General features: G+C 44.9%; 1 protein-coding gene across 1 annotated transcript in view; it reads right to left on the reverse strand.

Moving 5' to 3' along the window:
- The window catches only part of LOC145862457 (F-BAR and double SH3 domains protein 2), a gene marked incomplete at its 3' end in the record, with an annotated part of 47,336 nt that extends 30,338 nt beyond the window's left edge, over window positions 1-16,998 (reverse strand). Inside the window, exons 1-2 of the mRNA XM_082966772.1 lie at window positions 16,605-16,998; window positions 9,100-9,197 (exon numbers count right to left, since the gene is read on the reverse strand). Coding sequence (XP_082822898.1) covers window positions 9,100-9,197; window positions 16,605-16,625 — 119 coding nt within the window. The remainder of the gene's footprint in view (window positions 1-9,099; window positions 9,198-16,604) is intronic.
- Window positions 16,999-17,471: the final 473 nt, after the last annotated feature.

The raw sequence follows: 17,471 nt of genomic DNA on the forward strand, positions 1-17,471 counted from the left end.
TTGGTGAGGGCTAAACTTGGTGGGTGTCAAAATAGCTAGCCATGATGGCCAGGCTATCTACTCAGAATATTGCAAAATGTGCTTTCACCGAAAAGCTATTTTAAAATCGGACATAGTGATTGCATAAAGGAGTTCTGTATCTATAATTCTTTAAATAATTGTTATGTTTTTTGTGAACGTTTATCGTGAGTAATTTAGTAAATTCACCGGAAGTGTTCGGTGGGAATGCTAGTTCTGAACGTCACATGCTAATGTAAAAAGCTGGTTTTTGATATAAATATGAACTTGATTGAACAAAACATGCATGTATTGTATAACATAATGTCCTAGGAGTGTCATCTGATGAAGATCATCAAAGGTTAGTGCTGCATTTAGCTGTGGTTTGGGTTTTTGTGACATATATGCTTGCTTTGAAAATGGCTGTGTGATTATTTTTGGCAGGGTACTCTCCTGACATAATCTAATGTTTTGCTTTCGTTGTAAAGCCTTTTTGAAATCGGACAACGTGGTTGGATTAACGAGAGTCTTATCTTTCAAATGGTGTAAAATAGTCATATTTTTCAGAAATGTAAGTTATAGCATTTTTGAGGTATTTGTATTTCGCGCCACGCAATTCCACTGGCTGTTGACTAGGGTGGGACGCTAACGTCCCACTGGCCCAGAGAGGTTAATATTAGAGGTGTGCACCAGCTGATGCACAGAAAACCATAGAAAACCCAGCTAACTGTATATTATCCATGTCCTTGATCAACCATGACTCAGAGAAGCATAGTATATTGCAGTTCTTCTGGTCCCGTTGATAGGATAGTCTGCAACGGAGCTCGTCCAGTTTATTCTCCAGTGATTGCACATTCGCCAATAGAACAGAGGGTAGGGGCGGTTTATTTCATAACTTCATCATTGGTGGTGGTTAAGTGCATGGTGATGAGCTTCATGCAAATTTCCAACACATCTCAAATCAAAATGATCTTTCTAAAATCAGAGGGCGAGGGGGATACAGAGAGAGGGAGAGAGGGATACAGAGAGAGTGAGAGAGGGATACAGAGAGAGTGAGAGAGAGAGAGGGTGAGGGGGATACAGAGAGAGGGAGAGAGGGATACAGAGAGAGGGAGAGAGGGAGAGAGGGATACAGAGAGAGAGAGAGAGAGAGAGAGAGAGAGAGAGAGGATACAGAGAGGGATACAAAGGGAGAGAGAGGGATACAGAGGGAGAGGGATACAGAGAAAGAGAGAGAAAGAGGGGGAGAGAGGGATACAGAGAGGGATACAGAGAGGCGGATACAGAGAAAGAGAGTGATACAGAGAGAGAGAGAGAGAGAGAGAGGGATACAGAGAGAGTGAGAGAGAAGGATAGAGAGAGGGAGAGGGATACAGAGAGAGGGATACAGAGAGAGGGATACAGAGGGTGAGAGAAAGGATACCGAGCGAGGGAGAGAGAGAGGGATACAGAGAGAGGGAGAGAAAGAGGGAGAGAGAAAGAGGGAGAGGGGGATACAGAGAGAGGGATACAGAGAGGGAGGATACAGAGGGAGGGAGAGAAGGATACAGAGGGAGGGATACAGAGAGATGGAGAGAGAGAGGTACTCAGAGTGAGGGAGAGAGAAAGAGAGGGATACAGAGCGAGGGAGAGAGGGATACAGAGAGAGGGATACAGAGGGAAAGAGGGATATGGAGAGAGGGATACAGAGAAGGGAGAGAGGGATACAGAGTGGGAGAGAGGGATACAGAGTGGGAGAGAGGGATACAGAGTGGGAGAGAGGGATACAGAGTGGGAGAGAGGGATATGGAGAGAGGGATACAGAGTGGGAGAGAGGGATACAGAGGGGGAGAGAGGGATACAGAGAGGGATACAGAGAGAGGGAGAGAGGGATACAGAGAGAGGGATACAGAGGGAAAGAGGGATATGGAGAGAGGGATACAGAGAGGGATACAGAGAGGGATACAGAGTGGGAGAGAGGGATACAGAGTGGGAGAGAGGGATACAGAAAGGGAGAGGGGGATACAGAGAGAGGGAGAGGGGGATACAGAGAGAGGGAGAGGGGGATATGGAGAGAGGGATGCAGAGACAGGGAGCGAGAGAAGGATACAGAGAGAACGAGACATCAGACGATAGAGCAACTCCTCAAAATAAGTTTCTCTCTCTCTCCTCTTTAGTTTGTGTCAGCGTACGTGTGTCTAGCTACATGTGTCTAGCTACATGTGTCTAGCTAGAGTTGAAGTCGGAAGTTTACATACACCTTAGCCAAATACATTTAAACTCAGTTTTTTACAATTCCTGACATTTAATCCTAGTAAAAATTCCCTGTCTTAGGTCAGTTAGGATCACCACTTCATTTTAAGAATGTGAAATGTCAGAATAATAGTAGAGAGAATGATTTATTTCAGCTTTTATTTCTTTCATTACATTCCCAGTGGGTCAGAAGTTTACACTCAATTAGTATTTGGTAGCATTGCCTATAAATTGTTTAACCTGTCAAGGTATAGGGGGCAGTATTTTCGATTTCGGATGAAAAACGTGCCCAGAGTAAACTGCCTAATACTCGGGCCCAGAGTCAAATATTTGCATATTACTAGTAGATTTGGATAGAAGACACTCTAAACTTTCTAAAACTGTTTGAATGATGTCTGTGAGTATAACAGAACTCATATGGCAGGCAAAAACCTGAGAAAAATCCAACCAGGAAGTGGGAAATCTGATGCTTGTAGTCTTCAAGTCATTGCCTATCTAACACACAGTGACTTAGGGTTCATTTTGCACTTCCTAAGGCTTCCACTAGATGTCAACAGTCTTTAGAACCTAGTTTCAGGCTTTTGCGGTGAACACAGAGCGAACAAGAAGGCCGGGAAGTTGGTGACTCAGAAAATGACATGACTTCTGTGGCGCGCAATCACGTGATGAGGTAGCTGTGTTCCATAACGTTTTTCAAGACATTGGAATCGTCCGGTTGGAATATTATTGAAGTTTTATGTTAAAAAGGACCTAAAGATTGATGCTATACAAAGTTTGACATGTTTCAACGAACGTAAATATAACTTTTTTAGACTTTTCGTTGTGAAATTTTGGGCGCGCTTCCTACATTTGGAGTAGCTTACTGAACGCGCTAACAACAAGGAGGTATTTGGACATAAATTATGGACTTTATCGAACAAAACAACATTTATTGTGGACCTGGCATTCCTGGAAGTGCCTTCTGATGAAGATCATCAAAGGTAAGTGAATATTTATAATGCTATTTATTATTTTAGATGACTCCAAAATGGCGGGTATCTGTATTGCCTGTTGTATTTTTCTGAGCGCCGTACTCAGATTATTGCAAAGTGTGCTTTCCCCGTGAAGCTTTTTTGAAATCTGTCAAAGCGGTTGCATTCAGGAGATGTTTATCTATAATTCTTTGAATAACAGTTTAATATTTTATCAACATTTATGATGAGTATTTTTGTAAATTGTTGTGCTGATTCACCGGGGGTTTTGGAGGAAAAATATTTTCTGAATATCACACGCCAATGTAAAATGTTTTTTTTTTATATAAATATGAACTTTATCGAACAAAACATACATGTATTGTGTAACATTGAGTCCTAGGAGTGTCATCTGATGAAGATCGTCAAAGGTTCGTGCTTAATCTTAGCTGTATTTATGGTTTTTGTGACCGCTCTCCTGCTTGGAAAATGGCTGTGTGGTTTTTCTTGTGTTGGCACTGTCCTAACATAATCTAACTTTATGCTTTATGCTTTATGCAACCAATGTGGTTGGATTAAGGAGAGGTTTATCTTTAAAATGGTGTAAAATAGTTGCATGTTTGAGAACTTTGAATTATGACATTTTGTTGTTTTGAATTTGGCGCTCTGATTTTTCACTGGCTGTTGAATAGTGTGAACCGTGGGTGGGACAGTAGGGTCCCACGTAGCCCCGAGAAGTTAACTTGGGTCAAACTTTTCAGGTAGCCTTCCACAAGCTTCCCACAATAAGTTGGTTGAATTTTGGCCCATTCCTCCTGACAGAGCTGGTGTAACGGACTTAGGATTGTAGGCCTCCTTGCTCGCACACGCTTTTTCAGTTCTGCCCACACATTTTCTATAGGATTGAGGTCGGGGCTTTGTGATGGCCACTCCAAATACCTTGTCTTTGTTGTCCTTAAGCCATTTTGCCACAACTTTGGAAGTATGCTTGGGGTCATTGTCCATTTGGAAGACCCATTTGCGACCAAGCTTTAACTCCTGACTGATGTCTTGAGATGTCCACATAATTTTCCTCCTCATGATGCCATCTATTCTGTGAAGTGCACCAGTCCCTCCTGCAGCAAAGCACCCCCACAACATGATGCTGCCACCCCCGTGCTTCACGGTTGGGATGGTGTTCTTCGGGCTTGCAAGCCTCCCCATTTTTCCTCCAAACATAACGATGGTCATTATGGCCAAACAGTTCTATTTTTGTTTCATCAGACCAGAGGACATTTCTCCAAAAAGTACGATCTTTGTCCCCATGTGCAGTTGCAAACCGTAGTCTGGCTTTTTTTATGGCGGTTTTGGAGCAGGGGCTTCTTCCTTGATGAGCGGCCTTTCAGGTTATGTCAATATAGGACTTGTTTTATTGTGGATATAGATACTTTTGTACCGGTTTCCTCCAGCATCTTCACAAGGTCCTTTGCTGTTGTTCTGGGATTGATTTGCATTTTTCGCACCAAAGTACGTTCATCTCTAGGATACAGAACGCGTCTCCTTCCTGAGCGGTATGATTGCTGCGTGGGCCCATGGTGTTTATCCTTGCGTACTATTGTTTGTACAGATGAACGTGGTACCTTCAGGCATTTGGAAATTGCTCCCAAGGATGAACCAGATTTGTGGAGGTCCACAATTTTTTTTCTGAGGTCTTGACTGATTTCTTTTGATTTCCCCATGATGTCAAGCAAAGAGGCACTGAGTTTGAAGGTAGGACTTGAAATACATCCACAGGTACACATCCAATTGACTCAAATTATGTCAATTAGCCTATCAGAAGCTTCTAAAGCTAAGACATTATTTTCTGGAATTTTCCAAGTTGTTTAAAGACACAATCAACTTAGTGTATGTAAGCTTCTGACCCACTGGAATTGTGATACAGTGAATTATAAGTGAAATAATCTGTCTGTAAACAATTGTTGGAAAAATTACTTGTGTCATGCACAAAGTAGATGTCCTAACCGACTTGCCAAAACTATAGTTTATTAACAAGAAATATGCTATATGCGTATCAAGCTATGTCCGTGTCACGCTATGTCCGTGTCTAGCTATGTCCGTGTCTAGCTATGTCCGTGTCTAGCTATGTCCGTGTCTAGCTATGTCCGTGTCTAGCTATGTCCGTGTCTAGCTATGTCCGTGTCTAGCTCTGTGCGTGTCTAGCTCTGTGCGTGTCTAGCTATGTCCGTGTCTAGCTAGCCGGCTGCGTCCGTGTCTAGCTATGTGCGTGTCACGCTATGTCCGTGTCACGCTATGTCCGTGTCTAGCTATGTCCGTGTCTAGCTATGTCCGTGTCTAGCCATGTGCGTGTCTAGCCATGTCCGTGTCTAGCTCTGTGCGTGTCTAGCTCTGTGCGTGTCTAGCTATGTGCGTGTCTAGCTATGTGCGTGTCTAGCTATGTCCGTGTCTAGCTATGTCCGTGTCTAGCTCTGTGCGTGTCTAGCTATGTCCGTGTCTAGCTCTGTGCGTGTCTAGCTCTGTGCGTGTCTAGCTCTGTGCGTGTCTAGCTCTGTGCGTGTCTAGCTCTGTGCGTGTCTAGCTCTGTGCGTGTCTAGCTATGTCCGTGTCTAGCTCTGTGCGGGTCTAGCTATGTCCGTGTCTAGCTCTGTGCGTGTCTAGCTCTGTGCGTGTCTAGCTCTGTGCGTGTCTAGCTCTGTGCGTGTCTAGCTCTGTGCGTGTCTAGCTCTGTGCGTGTCTAGCTCTGTGCGTGTCTAGCTATGTCCGTGTCTAGCTCTGTGCGTGTCTAGCTATGTCCGTGTCTAGCTCTGTGCGTGTCTAGCTATGTCCGTGTCTAGCTCTGTGCGTGTCTAGCTCTGTGCGTGTCTAGCTATGTCCGTGTCTAGCTATGTCCGGTCTAGCTATGTCCGTGTCTAGCTATGTCCGTGTCTAGCTATGTCCGTGTCTAGCTCTGTGCGTGTCTAGCTCTGTGCGTGTCTAGCTCTGTGCGTGTCTAGCTATGTCCGTGTCTAGCTATGTCCGTGTCTAGCTATGTCCGTGTCTAGCTATGTCCGTGTCTAGCTCTGTGCGTGTCTAGCTATGTGCGTGTCTAGCTATGTGCGTGTCTAGCTATGTGCGTGTCTAGCTATGTGCGTGTCTAGCTCTGTGCGTGTCTAGCTCTGTGCGTGTCTAGCTATGTCCGTGTCTAGCTATGTCCGTGTCTAGCTATGAGTGTCGAGGTGTTTTTGCCCTCTCCGATTAAACAAGCCCCAGGATTAATTAGGGTTAATGAACTCAGCGCAGCTTTGGGGACTAAAGAGTTAATATCTCAGATTTGCAGAGGAAAGTGTTTGTGTGTGTCTGTGTGTGTTTCTACTCTCTGTGTCTGTGTGCATCAGCAAGCACATATTAGCTAACTAGATTTCCTAACGCTAGCCACAGAAAACAGAGGCTGCAGATACAAGTGAACACAGGAAGCGCTAAGCAGCCTCCCTAACAGTTGCTAGCAGAGACTGAGGAGAAGTTACCACATCTGTTTCCTCAAACAAAAGCAACAGCAACGCTGCAGAGAGGCGATCTGTCCTCGAACAGACGCGAGTGTGTATGTTGTCATAAAACATGTATGCATTGAGTACACAGATACGAGAGCTTGAGAGAGCAGGCAGGGGGGGGTTTCTTCTGTTGTCAAGCTGGGAAGGGGGCAGTGTGCCATTACTGCTGCTGTACTCTGAACACACACGGACTAGATCCCTTTGCTATTTCCCTTCTGCGACCAACTTCTTCCTGACTCCATGACTCAGAACAGACCAGGCCTCTCCACTTTATGAAAAAGGGAAACGCCAAACCCAGCGAAAGGAGATAAGGGCAGAAAAGAGAGAGAGAAACATTTGTGCTGCGCTGGTTTCCCGTGTTGACTTCCAGCTGTGGGAGGGTCGGGAGAGAGAAACAGAGAGAGCGAGAAAAAGAGAGCGAGAGAGAACAGCAGGAAATTCCTTCGTCATATCCCAGATCTGTGTGTTCTTCCAATAAATAAGCATACTGGAATACTCCTCCTCTGTCGCTCTTCTCAGTTGTTTTTTTGTAATACGATTTCAGTCGGGGGGTGTGTGTGTGTGTGTGTGTGTGTGTGTGTGTGTGTGTGTGTGTGTGTGTGTGTGTGTGTTTGTCCTACTGGGTTCGAACCCGGGTCTCTTGTGCACCACAAGACTGTGTTAGCCCGCTCGGGGAGAGGAAAGGGAATTTGGTCGACCAAATCACCACCGTTATGTGTGTGTGTAGTATGTAGTGTGTGTGTGTGTGTGTGTGTGTGTGTGTGTGTGTGTGTGTGTGTGTAGTGTGTGTAGTGTGTGTAGTGTGTGGTATGTAGTGTGGTATGTAGTGTAGTATGTAGTGTGGTATGTAGTGTGTGTGTGTGTGTGTGTGTATGTGTGTGTGTGTGTGTGTGTGTGTGTGTGTGTGTGTGTGTGTGTGTGTGTAGTGTGTGTAGTGTGTGTAGTGTGTGGTATGTAGGTGTGGTATGTAGTGTGGTATGTAGTGTGGTATGTAGTGTGTGTGTGTGTGTGTGTGTGTTGTGTAGTGTGTGTAGTGTGTGTAGTGTGTGGTATGTAGTGTGGTATGTAGTGTGGTATGTAGTGTGTGTGTGTGTGTGTGTGTAGTGTGTGTAGTGTGTGTAGTGTGTGGTATGTAGTGTGGTATGTAGTGTGGTATGTAGGTGTGTGTGTGTGTATATGTAGTGGTGTGTGTGTGTGTGTGTGTGTGTGTGTGTAGTGTGTGTAGTGTGTGGTATGTAGTGTGGTATGTAGTGTAGTATGTAGTGTGGTATGTAGTGTGTGTGTGTATATGTAGTGTGTGTAGTGTGTGGTATGTAGTGTGGTATGTAGTGTGGTATGTAGTGTGGTATGTAGTGTGTGTGTGTGTATATGTAGTGTGTGTAGTGTGTGTAGTGTGTGTAGTGTGTGTAGTGTGTGGTATGTAGTGTGGTATGTAGTGTGGTATGTAGTGTGTGTGTGTGTAGTAGGTGTGTAGTGTGTGTAGTGTGTGGTATGTAGTGTGGTATGTAGTGTGGTATGTAGTGTGTGTGTGTGTATATGTAGTGTGTGTAGTGTGTGTAGTGTGTGTAGTGTGTGTAGTGTGTGGTATGTAGTGTGGTATGTAGTGTGGTATGTAGTGTGTGTATGTGTATATGTAGTTTGTGTAGTGTGTGTAGTGTGTGTAGTGTGTGTAGTGTGTGGTATGTAGTGTGGTATGTAGTGTGTGTGTGTGTATATGTAGTGTGTGGTATGTAGTGTGGTATGTAGTGTGGTATGTAGTGTGGTATGTAGTGTAGTATGTAGTGTGGTATGTAGTGTGTGTGTGTGTATATGTAGTGTGTGTGTATGTAGTGTGGTATGTAGTGTGTGTAGTGTGTGTAGTGTGGTATGTAGTGTGGTATGTAGTGTGGTATGTAGTGTGTGTGTGTGTATATGTAGTGTGTGTGTATGTAGTGTGGTATGTAGTGTGTGTAGTGTGTGTAGTGTGGTATGTAGTGTGGTATGTAGTGTGGTATGTAGTGTAGTATGTAGTGTGGTATGTAGTGTGTGTGTGTGTATATGTAGTGTGTGTGTATGTAGTGTGGTATGTAGTGTGTGTAGTGTGTGTAGTGTGGTATGTAGTGTGGTATGTAGTGTGGTATGTAGTGTGGTGTAGTGTGTGGTATGTAGTGTGGTATGTAGTGTGGTATGTAGTGTGTGTGTGTGTGTGTGTGTATATGTAGTGTGTGTAGTGTGTGGTATGTAGTGTGGTATGTAGTGTGGTATGTAGTGTGGTATGTAGTGTGTGTGTGTGTGTATATGTAGTGTGTGTAGTGTGTGGTATGTAGTGTGGTATGTAGTGTGGTATGTAGTGTGGTATGTAGTGTGGTATGTAGTGTGGTATGTAGTGTGTGTGTGTGTATATGTAGTGTGTGTACCTCATGTCCTCCAACAGGTCACACTCTGTCTGATGTTTGAGGTGCAGTCTGGTCATCTGCTCTATGTGACAATTCTTCAGCTCCTGAGTTACTTTGACCTGCAGGGAGGGACACAGTCACACTGTCAATCAGTCCATCAAAAGGTACATTCAGCTATTTATTTATTTTATTTTATTTTTTATTTCACCTTTATTTAACCAGGTAGGCAAGTTGAGAACAAGTTCTCATTTACAATTGCGACCTGGCCAAGATAAAGCAAAGCAGTTCGACAACATACAAAAACACAGAGTTACACATGGAGTAAAACAACATACAATCAATGATGCAGTAGAAGAAAAAAAATTAAAAAATAAGACTATATACAATGTGAGCAAATGATGTGAGATAAGGGAGGTAAAGGCAAAAAAATGCCATGGTGGCAAAATAAATAAAGTATAGCAAGAAAAACACTGGAATGGTAGATTTGTAGTTTGAAGAAAGTTCAGAGATAAAATATAAATAATATGGTGCAAAGGAGCAAAATAAATAAAATAAATAAATACAGTAGGGGAAGAGGTAGTAGTTTGGGCTAAATTATAGATGGGCTATGTACAGGTGCAGTGATCTGTGAGCTGCTCTGACAGCTGGTGCTTAAAGCTAGTGAGGGAGATAAGTGTTTCCAGTTTCAGAGATTTTTGTAGTTCGTTCCAGTCATTGGCAGCAGAGAACTGGAAGGAGAGACGACCAAAGGAGGAGTTGGCTTTAGGGGTGACCAGAGAGATATACCTGCTGGAGCGCGTGCTACAGGTGGGTGCTGCTATGGTGACCAGTGAGCGGAGATAAGGGGGGACTTTACCTAGCAGGGTCTTGTAGATGACCTGGAGCCAATGTGTTTGGCGACGATTATGAAGCGAAGGCCAGCCAACGAGAGCGTACAGGTCGCAGTGGTGGGTAGTATATGGGGCTTTGGTGACAAAACGGATGGCACTGTGATAGACTGCATCCAGCTTGTTGAGTAGGGTATTGGAAGCTATTTTGTAAATGACATCGCCGAAGTCGAGGATTGGTAGGATGGTCAGTTTTACGAGGGTATGTTTGGCAGCATGAGTGAAGGATGCTTTGTTGCGAAATAGGAAGCCAATTCGAGATTTCACTTTGGATTGGAGATGATTGATGTGAGTCTGGAAGGAGAGTTTACAGTCTAACCAGACACCTAGGTATTTGTAGTTGTCCACAAATTCTAAGTTAGAACCGTCCAGAGAAGTGATGCTGGACAGGCGGGCAGCTATATGAAGTTACCATAAGTAACGGGGTGACTTCGAAGCAAGAGCCTAGTAATCTCATTAGCATTAGTCCACCCTGCTACCAACATTCACTGGAGAGGCGCCAACTGCACAGACACACCCACTGGTGTAGCGGAGGGTAATCAAAGGTAAACTGGTGTAGCAGAGGGTAATCAAAGGTAAACACCGTTTGCGGTAAAATGCATCGAAAGTATAGGGAGTATTACTTTACTCACCGCGAACCGCGATCAGCGTTTACTCAGCGCAACGACCAACTCACCCACCCACGGAAGCACACTCACAGTCATTATCAGCCATTGAGTATGTTTACATGCACACTAATAATTACATATTAAATTGATTATGGCAGTATGGCTTTAGTCATGTAAACACCAGAAGGCATCCCCATGTTTCCCAGCCGAAACAGTTAGGAAGATTTTGTACTGTGGGTTTTTTTTCGGCTGTTCAGGTACACAAAAAATGTTCTGGAGGCAAGCCGAAGTTCGGAGCCAAAGTCTACGCCCCTTCGTTGGCGAAAGGTCAATGGTAGGGATTTGTCAATAAACTCTGTTGTCATTCAACGGGAGACGACTTGTTTTCATGCACATTTTTTCCATAAAAAAAATACTGTACTAAACATCTTAGTTAGGCGTAAAATTGACCGACTAAGATCTCTTCATCAAAAAACGTCAAAGTTAATTACAGATTTCTTGAGGTATATTCAATTAATTATGTCTAGGAGGAAGTAAGTGTATACTGGCTATGGCGTCACAAAATAGACAAACAGTACTATCACCACTTTTTTTTTTTTTTCAAGCAAATGTCTTAAGGGAGTATGCGAGCACACTCGGTTTGGCTGGCCAGTTCGGCTAGGGGCCAGCGGAACTGAAGTATGCTGACACCTTTGCTTATCTTAAATCGGCGTAAAGTTACGAAGTAAGCATACGCCGATTAAAGCACCTGGTTTTCTGAGCAATCTTGAATCTCAAATTGTTAGGGCATGTCAAATACTTAATCGGCGTTCCAGCGGTGTATTTGATCTGCGCATGTACCAGCACAAGTGGTGCAAGCCTCCCTCTTATGTGTGGCGCAAGCCTCCCTCTTATGTGTGGCGCAAGCCTCCCTCTTATGTGTGGCGCAAGCCTCCCTCTTATGTGTGGCGCAAGCCTCCCTCTTATGTGTGGCGCAAGCCTCCCTCTTATGTGTGGCGCAAGCCTCCCTCTTATGTGTGGCGCAAGCCTCCCTCTTATTGCGAGTGAAGATAGTTTGGAAATAAACTGAAAGTATGCATGTTAGCAGTGGCGGTTCTAGATTGTATGGCTCCCTGGGCGAACCCCCCCCCAAACAAAATAACTCATTTTTATTCCAAAATTTGGAACAACAAATAAATAATCATAACATTTAAAACTATAAGAATATATATAAAAATAAGACACATAAATATCAAAAAGAAGTAACAAAGACAAATAAGCAAAAAAAGAAACGTCCCTTTTTCAGGACCGTCTTTCAAAGATAATTCGTAAAAATATAAATAACTTCACAGATCTTCATTGTAAAGGGTTTAAACACTGTTTCCCATGCTTGTTCAATGAACTATAAACAATTAATGAACATGCACCAGTGGAACGGTCGTTAAGACACAAACAGCTTACAGACGGTAGGCAATTAAGGTCACAGTTATGAAAACTTAGGACACTAAAGAAGCCTTTCTACTGACTCTGAAAAAAATCAAAAGAAAGATGCCCAGGGTCCCTGCTCATCTGTGTGAACGTGCCTTAGGCATGATGCAAGGAGGCAAGAGGATTGCAGATGTGGCCAGGGCAATAAATTGCTATGTCCATATTGCGAGACGCCCAAGACAGCGCTACAGGGAGACAGGACGGAAAACTGATTGTCCTCGCAGTGGCAGACCACATGTAACAACACCTGCACAGGATCAGTACATCCGAACATCACACCTGCGGGACAGGTACAGGATGGCAACAACAACTGCCCGAGTTACACCAAGAACGCACAATCCCTCCATCAGTGCTCAGACTGTCCGCAATAGACTGAGAGAGGCTGGACTGAGGGCTTGTAGGCTTGTAAGGCAGGTCAACCTACATTTACATTTTACATTTACATAGGTCCTCACCAGACATCACTGGCAACAACGTCACCTATGGGCACAAACCGATCGTTGCTGGACCAGACAGGACTGGCAAAAAGTGCTCTTCACTGACGAGTTGCGGTTTTGTCTCACCCTGGGTGATGGTCGGATTTGCGTTTATCGTCGAAGGAATGAGCGTTACACCGAAGCCTGTACTCTGGAGCGGGATCGATTTGGAGGTGGAGGGTCCGTCATGGTCTGGGGCGGTGTGTCACAGCATCATCGGACTGAGCTTGTTGTCATTGCAGGCAATCTCAACACTGTGCGTTACAGGGAAGACATCCTCCTCCCTCATGTGGTACCCTTCCTGCAGGCTCATCCTGACATGACCCTCCAGCATGACAATGCCACCAACCATACTGCTCGTTCTGTGCGTGATTTCCTGCAAGACAGGAATGTCAGTGTTCTGCCATGGCCAGCGAAGAGCCCAGATCTCAAGCCCATTGAGCACGTCTGGGACCTGTTAGATCGGAGGGTGAGGGCTAGGGCCATTCCCCCCCAGAAATGTCCGGGAACCTGCAGGTGCCTTGGTGGAAGAGTGGGGTAACATCTCACAGCAAGAACTGGCAAATCTGGTGCAGTCCATGAGGAGGAAATGCACTGCAGTACTTAATGCAGCTGGTGGCCACACCACATACTCACTGTTACTTTTGATTTTGACCCCCCCTTTGTTCAGGGACACATTATTCAATTTCTGTTAGTCACATGTCTGTGGAACTTGTTCAGTTTATGTCTCAGTTGTTGAATCTTATGTTCATACAAATATTTACATGTTAAGTTTACTGAAAATAAACGCAGTTGACAGTGAGAGGACGTTTCTTTTTTTGCTGAGTTTAGAAACAAATTGTAGTATATAAATACAAATTGAATTATTACACTATTACCCTATTGCTAACAAAAACAAATAAAACTAAATTGCACAAATCCTATATCACACAAATACACAAATAGAATAAAGTAATAAAGTAATCCTTCTACCCCCCCCCTTAAAAGATATAGATGTACTATTGTAAAGTGGTTGTTCCACTGGATATCATAAGGTGAATCCACCAATTTGTAAGTCGCTCTGGATAAGAGCGTCTGCTAAATTACTTAAATGTAAATGTAAATAAAGAAGACATCCTGATTATTACACTATTGCACTTCAAACAAGAAACACACAAACTAAATTGCACAACTAATTGCATTAGTACTGTACACAGTTAGAGGTGCGCTATTTGATAGGTTCCCCCACTCTCCCTACCTCGGGCTTCCTGTGGGGAGACCTGAGGTCAACCTACCCCCTCCCCATCTCGTACTTCTGAGTGGGAGACCTTCCCAGGCAATAGCCTGCCTAGCTCACAAACTAGAATCAGGGAGCCCACTCCGACAAGGTTAATTGACCCACAGTCCCACACGGTGACATATCATTGACGTGACGTGCAAATGAGCGATAGAAAACCGATCGCGCAAATGTCACCATTCGGAATATTTAATATTTTTTTGTGCGGGCGCCCCGTGCCGCCCCGGGCGGCTGCCCATGCCGCCTATGCCTAAATCCACCACTGCATCTGAGAAATAGTTTCACATGCAAACATTATATGTCTGAACTCCGAATCAAATAGGCTTCGTAAAAATAACATGGTCGAAAGTTTATTTTGATTAGCGATTCTCCCATCAGTTCGCCCAATTTCAGATGTGTCATGTAAACAGGATTATTAGGGAAATTGTTCTTCTTGCAAAGCATGTCAATGTTTTAAATGACCTATTAGTCTGACTATCCATAATACAATCTTACTATTGTGTGCATGCAACAGTACTCATTGTCTCTTGGGGGGATTATGCAGTCGGAGATTCATGACTGTTCTAGACAAAACAACAACACAGAGCACAATCAGTGTGTGCTGAAGCTGTCATGTTGCCTGCCTTTGAAGATGGGGGGGAGTGGTCCACGGTGGGGCTTTTCAGAGATAGAGGAGGTCCACGGTGGGGCTTTTCAGAGATAGAGGAGGTCCACGGTGGGGCTTTTCAGAGATAGAGAAGGAGAGGTCCACGGTGGGGCTTATCAGAGATAGAGAAGGAGAGGTCCACGGTGGGGCTTATCAGAGATAGAGAAGGAGAGGTCCACGGTGGGGCTTATCAGAGATAGAGAAGGAGAGGTCCACGGTGGGGCTTATCAGAGATAGAGAAGGAGAGGTCCACGGTGGGGCTTATCAGAGATAGAGAAGGAGAGGTCCATGGTGGGGCTTATCAGAGATAGAGAAGGAGAGGTCCATGGTGGGGCTTATCAGAGATAGAGAAGGAGAGGTCCATGGTGGGGCTTATCAGAGATAGAGAAGGAGAGGTCCATGGTGGGGCTTATCAGAGATAGAGAAGGAGAGGTCCATGGTGGGGCTTATCAGAGATAGAGAAGGAGAGGTCCATGGTGGGGCTTATTAGGGGAAAATGACTTCACTCCATCTCTCCTTTCAGTCAGTCACATATGAGACAGTAAAAAATGAGAGAGAGGGCAGGGAGAGAGAGGAAAGCTAGATGAGGGACAAAGAGGGAGAGAGATGGGGAGGGAGAGAGAGAAAGAGAGAGATGGGAGGGAGGGAGGGAGGGAGAGAGAGAGATGGGAGGGAGAGAGAGAAAGAGAGAGATGGGAGGGAGAGAGAGAAAGAGAGAGATGGGGAGGGAGGGAGAGAGAGAGATGTGGAGGGAGAGGGAGAGAGAGCGAGAGATGGGGAGAGAGAGAGATGGGAGGAAGAGAGAGAGAGAGAGAGAGAGAGCGAGAGAGATATGGGGAGAGAGAGAGATGGGAGGAAGAGAGAGAGAGAGTGAGAGAGATATGGAGGGAGAGAGAGAGATGGGGAGGAAGAGATGTACTCTCTATCTGACCCATAAAGGGGAGGACATGATGTGACATGTTCAGTCTGCCTACAATGTGTCTGACAGACTCAGTGGAGCAGCAACAGCACCCGGGAATAACCGATAATTAACTGAAAGCTGTGCCGAGGTACTGCAAGCCAGTAATTGGTTCTCAGACACCTCTTCTAGAATAACTAAGATCATGAAAGAGAAACACAGACTCTCTCTCACATACACACACAACATGTGAATGGCAGACAGGAAGAACAAAGGGACACTATGCCTTGTTACAGTATATTCTACATTGTACCAGAGAGGTGTCACAAAACACACGCACAAAGGGAAGACGTGTGCACTGTAAACAATGGCCCCTGGACACACTGCATACTGTACAACCCGCAGAGCCCACGTCGTTAATTATCGGTGATGCAAACTAAGGCTCGAGACCTGATGACTGACTACTTGTCTCTATAGTATGGAAACGAAATGCACCGTGTCAGTAATAACCAGACAGCTGTGATGAGCTAGCGAACAACGTTATTAACCGTTCACTGACTAACAGCGGAACAATCCTCAAATCTCCGTCTATTGACTTAACCGCGCGATTAAAATAGTTAGCTAGCTACGTTTTGTCCAAATACACTAAAAGTCAAGGCAAGGGTGTGTTAAAATCACACAATGGAACATTATTGTGGCCACCAAATGCATCCTATCTTCTGGTTAACAATGTTTTAGGAGGGGAAGAATCCGTCACTACTCTCCAGATGAGAGGACAACATCTGAGCTGTCATGCATGTTTGTGTCCCGTTTATAGTTCATCAGCGTAACGTTACTTCAAATGTGTTTCGAAACATTATCAACTAGCTAGCTAAGTCCCGAATGCTCCTTAAAAAACTACAGCTTGGCCTACAGCTACATGTTTGTGGAAGACTAACGTTAGCCAAAGATACGGAGCCCTTCTATGTTTGGTTAGCTAGCAAGCAGATAGCGGTTCCTCACGACCTCCACCAGACCTATCTGCTAGCTAGCTAACCAAACATAGCTGCTTGGCATGACTACAACCTGGGTTGAAATTGACAACCGAATACAAATACTATAGTTACAATATTTGCAACACCACATTTGGCTTATAATACTAGCAAGCTAGCTAAGTAGCTAATGTTAAACATCATTGTTATTAGCAAGTCAACATCCCACTGTTTGCTATTAGTTAGCCAGCTATCTATCATAGAGAAATAGATAACCAAGTAAAGGGAAAAACTCACCTTTCTCGGTGGGGGCTGCATGTTGAAGCATTGACATGAATAGTGTATTCCTTAAGAAATGTTTATTCCAAAGAAATCCAAGGTGGGCTGGATAATTCGTCAAGCCTCCACGGAGGGAAGATATGAAAATTACAGTCAGATTTGGACTCCGGCGAACGCTGGCTAAACCAACTCTATACTAACAGACTGGGTCGGGACAACACTGCGGGCGGGTTGCAGAGAGGACAGGGAAATGATGGGGATACCAACTCTATACTAACAGACTGGGTCGGGACAACACTGCGGGCGGGTTGCAGAGAGGACAGGGAAATGATGGCTAAACCAACTCTATACTAACAGACTGGGTCGGGACAACACTGCGGGCGGGTTGCAGAGAGGACAGGGAAATGATGGGGATACCAACTCTATACTAACAGACTGGGTCGGGACAACACTGCGGGCGGGTTGCAGAGAGGACAGGGAAATGATGGCTAAACCAACTCTATACTAACAGACTGGGTCGGGACAACACTGCGGGCGGGTTGCAGAGAGGACAGGGAAATGATGGGGATACCAACTCTATACTAACAGACTGGGTCGGGACAACACTGCGGGCGGGTTGCAGAGAGGACAGGGAAATGATGGCTAAACCAACTCTATACTAACAGACTGGGTCGGGACAACACTGCGGGCGGGTTGCAGAGAGGACAGGGAAATGATGGCTAAACCAACTCTATACTAACAGACTGGGTCGGGACAACACTGCGGGCGGGTTGCAGAGAGGACAGGGAAATGATGGCTAAACCAACTCTATACTAACAGACTGGGTCGGGACAACACTGCGGGCGGGTTGCAGAGAGGACAGGGAAATGATGGGGATACCAACTC

This window comes from Salmo salar, chromosome 20 (genome assembly GCF_965601325.2).
Source record: "Salmo salar chromosome 20, fSalSal1, whole genome shotgun sequence".
Lineage (NCBI taxonomy): Eukaryota > Metazoa > Chordata > Actinopteri > Salmoniformes > Salmonidae > Salmo > Salmo salar.